Here is a 3209-nt window from a genome sequence, read left to right as displayed (position 1 = left end):
GCCACAAGCCGACCAATCTCCCAAGCATCCCTGGCTACCTGGGCCCGCGCGCAGGGCCGGGTCTTTCTCCCCCCTGCCCAGGTGACCAGCGCATCCGTCTCCCAGGGCCCAGGCTTTTGTCATGTAGACAAGGTGGGAGATCCCCGCCCTCTCAGGCTGGCAGAGACAGGTCTCTGGAGAGGGGCACAGACGGTGGCATTTCTGCCACAACTCGAACCCGGGACCCTCAGGCCGGGCCGGGGGTGCTGGGTCAGGGCACTTAGGGAGGGGTGTGGGGCAGTGGGGTTGCCTCCCCCAGGCCACTCCCGCCGGGCTGAGGGGCAGGAGGGGCTGACTGGGCATTGGGGGCTGCCCGCCCCAGCTCAGTTTCAGCCCCGCTTCATGTCCCCCGTGTTATTCGTCCCTGTGCGCACGCAGAGGGGCCGGGTGTCTGGGACACAGCATGCACATGGGAAACCCACATGGTACCCGGGCACCTGCCCCACCCCCCAGGCCCACAGGACCCAGGTGGTGGCTCCGGCCCTGCCAAGACCCCAGAACCCCCCAGAAGGGAGCAACACTGCACATACGGATGTCAGCGCACACGTGTGCACATGCACAAAGAACCCAGGTGCCCGGAACACACACACACACACACACACACACACACACACACACACACACACACACGGTGTGTAGGATCATGCACGCACGTGCATCCACAAGCACCTCCCAGGCATCCAGAGCACACACGCATGCACACATGGGTGCACACACACAGAAGCACTGAGCCCAGGTGCCCGCCTGCCCTACTGCCCCTGCCCCAAGCTCTTGCCCTGCAAAGACTTTTGCTTTCTGCCCTGCACGCCCAGGGCCCTCCCTGTGCCCCCTGCGCCTGGGGTGTGCCTGAGACATTTGCCCCACTAGACCCGTGCTCCCTGCCCGGGGAAGAGCCAGAGATTGCGGCTGGGGGAGGTATATTCTCAGGATCGGACCCAGTTGCTCTCACTCCATCCCGGCTGCCAGGCCTCTGCTCTCAGTCCCCAGTCTGCACCCCCACCCCTTCCCGAGAGCCCAGGCGTCCTGGCGGATGCAGAATTAACCTTGGCTTTATGCCCACTTTATGGAAATGGGAGACTCAGTAGCCGGATCGGCCCTGTCCAACCCGTCCCAGACAACCCCGCATCCCAGCCCCACATGAGATGGCCATCAGCCCCGGCAGCACAGACCGCACACCCACCTGCCCCAGGGAAAGCAGGGGGACCGCGGCACCAGAGTCCTGGTTCACTGCAAAGGGGTCAAGGGACGCTCACGAGAGCCCCAGTCTGAACCAGTCTGGCCAATGGGGGGAAATCCTTTCCTGACCCCGAATCTGACGTGGGTCTGATCCTGAGTGGAGGGGCAAGGCCCTCCATCCATGACCCTCCTGGGAGAGGGGTCTGCGATCCACACTCCCGCCCAGCCATCCCTTGCCCCCCGCCCGCCCCCGCTTCCCTCCCTGCGCCCGGAGCTGCAGCAGAGACAGGAGCAGGAGCCCCCGGGGGCCACAGGAGCCGAGCAGCTCCCGGGGCAGCTGCAGCACCCCTGCCCAGAGCTGGGCACTAGCTGGCCGGGGCCAGGGCCAGGGCCCTCCAGCACACAAGGGTGGGAGTGCAGCCACTGCCCCAGGGGAAGGGGTCAGGCTCACAGGGAAGAAGTGTTCCCAGATCTCCAATCCAGATCAACTTTGCTGCAAGTTCAAGCCACGGGTCTGAATCATCCTCTCGGCAGTAGTGGAGAGAAGGTGCCTTCCCTCTTCTTGATGGCAACCCTTCCCATGGCTGAAGGCGGCTCCCGTGTGCCCTCGTCAGGGCTTCCTCCACAGCCCCTGGACCAAGCTCTGAGCAAAGCAACGCTGCAACCCCTGACACGATGCAACATGACACTGAACCCACACACAAGGGAAGCAGGGCTTGCATCTGCCTCGCAAGTGCCCTCAGGGACATCCCCGGTGTATGGAAGGGCCTGGGGCATGGAAAGCCACGGCCTGGTATGGACACGTGTGCCCTGGCACAGGGGCAGACATCATTGCAAGGCTTTGGGTGCAGCTCCGTGTCCACCCTGGGGCACCGGTACCCTCCCCCGTCACTGCCGGGCAGGTGTTGCTGCTCCCTGTGGACTCTGCTCTGCTGCTCCCCAGGGAAAGTGAAACCACTGGGGACTTTGCCCGGCTGCAGAAGGAAGCAGAACAGACACGGACTCGGATCCATGGGGCTGGGGGCTCTCATCGTCCTCCTCCTCCCCTCCCTCTTCATCAGGAGAGCCAGTAAGTCCAAACCTCCGTGCATCTCAGCCCCAGGGCTCATGGGGCCATTGCACAGACAGGTCCATCCCCCCCTGCCTACCCCAGTCACCCCGTGAGGCACCCGCAGAGCTGGAGCAGAGCCCAGATGTCCACAGACCCAGCCCAGGCATGGGCCAGAGCCCCCCAGACCCTCCCCAATGCACCCACTTCCCTCCGCCACTCCTGCTGGGAGTTCACACCAGAACCCCAAGATGAGGCTTTGGCTTGGGGGCCGTGGCCAGTCCCAGATCATGCCCAGCTGGGCCTCACCCCATGAACAGCACTGCAAAGGGAAGCCACAACACCTGCCCATGTCCACAGGGAACATCCAGCTCCAGGCACCCGGGAGGGACCCCATGGGCTGGGGTTGGAGGCTCCAGCAACCACGACACCATGAAGCAGCCAGAGCGCAGCAGGCGCCTGCCCCACCCCACCCCAGCACCAGCTGAGGAGTCCGGGCCAGCGTCTTCCCCTGCATGGCTGTGCACTTCATGGTCTCTGCCTGTCTCTCCCCTCCCTGCAGGCTCCCAGCTGCGGGTGGTGACGGACCCCTCCTCCCAGGCCCTGCTGGGCACCGAGGCCCGGCTGCGGTGCCACTTCGATGTCGGGGGGCCGGTGGCCCTGCGCTCCCTCTGGGTGACCTGGTATCTCTGGGACGAGAAGATCGCGCAGTACGATGAAGGTGGGAGTAGGGCCCAGCCTGGAGCCAGCCTGGTGGAGAAGCAGTTGGAGAAGGGAGATGCCTCCCTGGAGCTGGTCAAAGTCACAGTGGGACACGAGGGGCAGTACACGTGTATCGTGGGCTACGGGGCACAGCAGCAGCAGGGGAGCACCAGCCTGCGCGTGCTCGGTGAGGGCCGGAGAGGGGCCCCGCGTGCGTCCCCGGGTGGCCGTGGGCGCCGGTGGG

At 65.1% G+C, this 3209-nt stretch overlaps 1 protein-coding gene across 1 annotated transcript in view; it reads left to right on the top strand.

Moving 5' to 3' along the window:
- LOC102379248 overlaps positions 1-3209 on the top strand; it is a gene marked incomplete at its 5' end in the record, with an annotated part of 17040 nt that overhangs the window by 10164 nt on the left and 3667 nt on the right. Inside the window, 2 exons of the mRNA XM_025194125.1 lie at positions 2159-2284; positions 2826-3204. Coding sequence (XP_025049910.1) covers positions 2159-2284; positions 2826-3204 — 505 coding nt within the window. The remainder of the gene's footprint in view (positions 1-2158; positions 2285-2825; positions 3205-3209) is intronic.

The sequence above is a fragment of the Alligator sinensis genome, unplaced genomic scaffold, assembly GCF_000455745.1.
Source record: "Alligator sinensis unplaced genomic scaffold, ASM45574v1 scaffold1531_1, whole genome shotgun sequence".
Taxonomy (NCBI): Eukaryota; Metazoa; Chordata; order Crocodylia; family Alligatoridae; genus Alligator; species Alligator sinensis.
The sequence above is the reverse complement of the archived record's forward strand: the minus strand, read 5'-3'. Positions and strand labels throughout refer to the sequence as shown.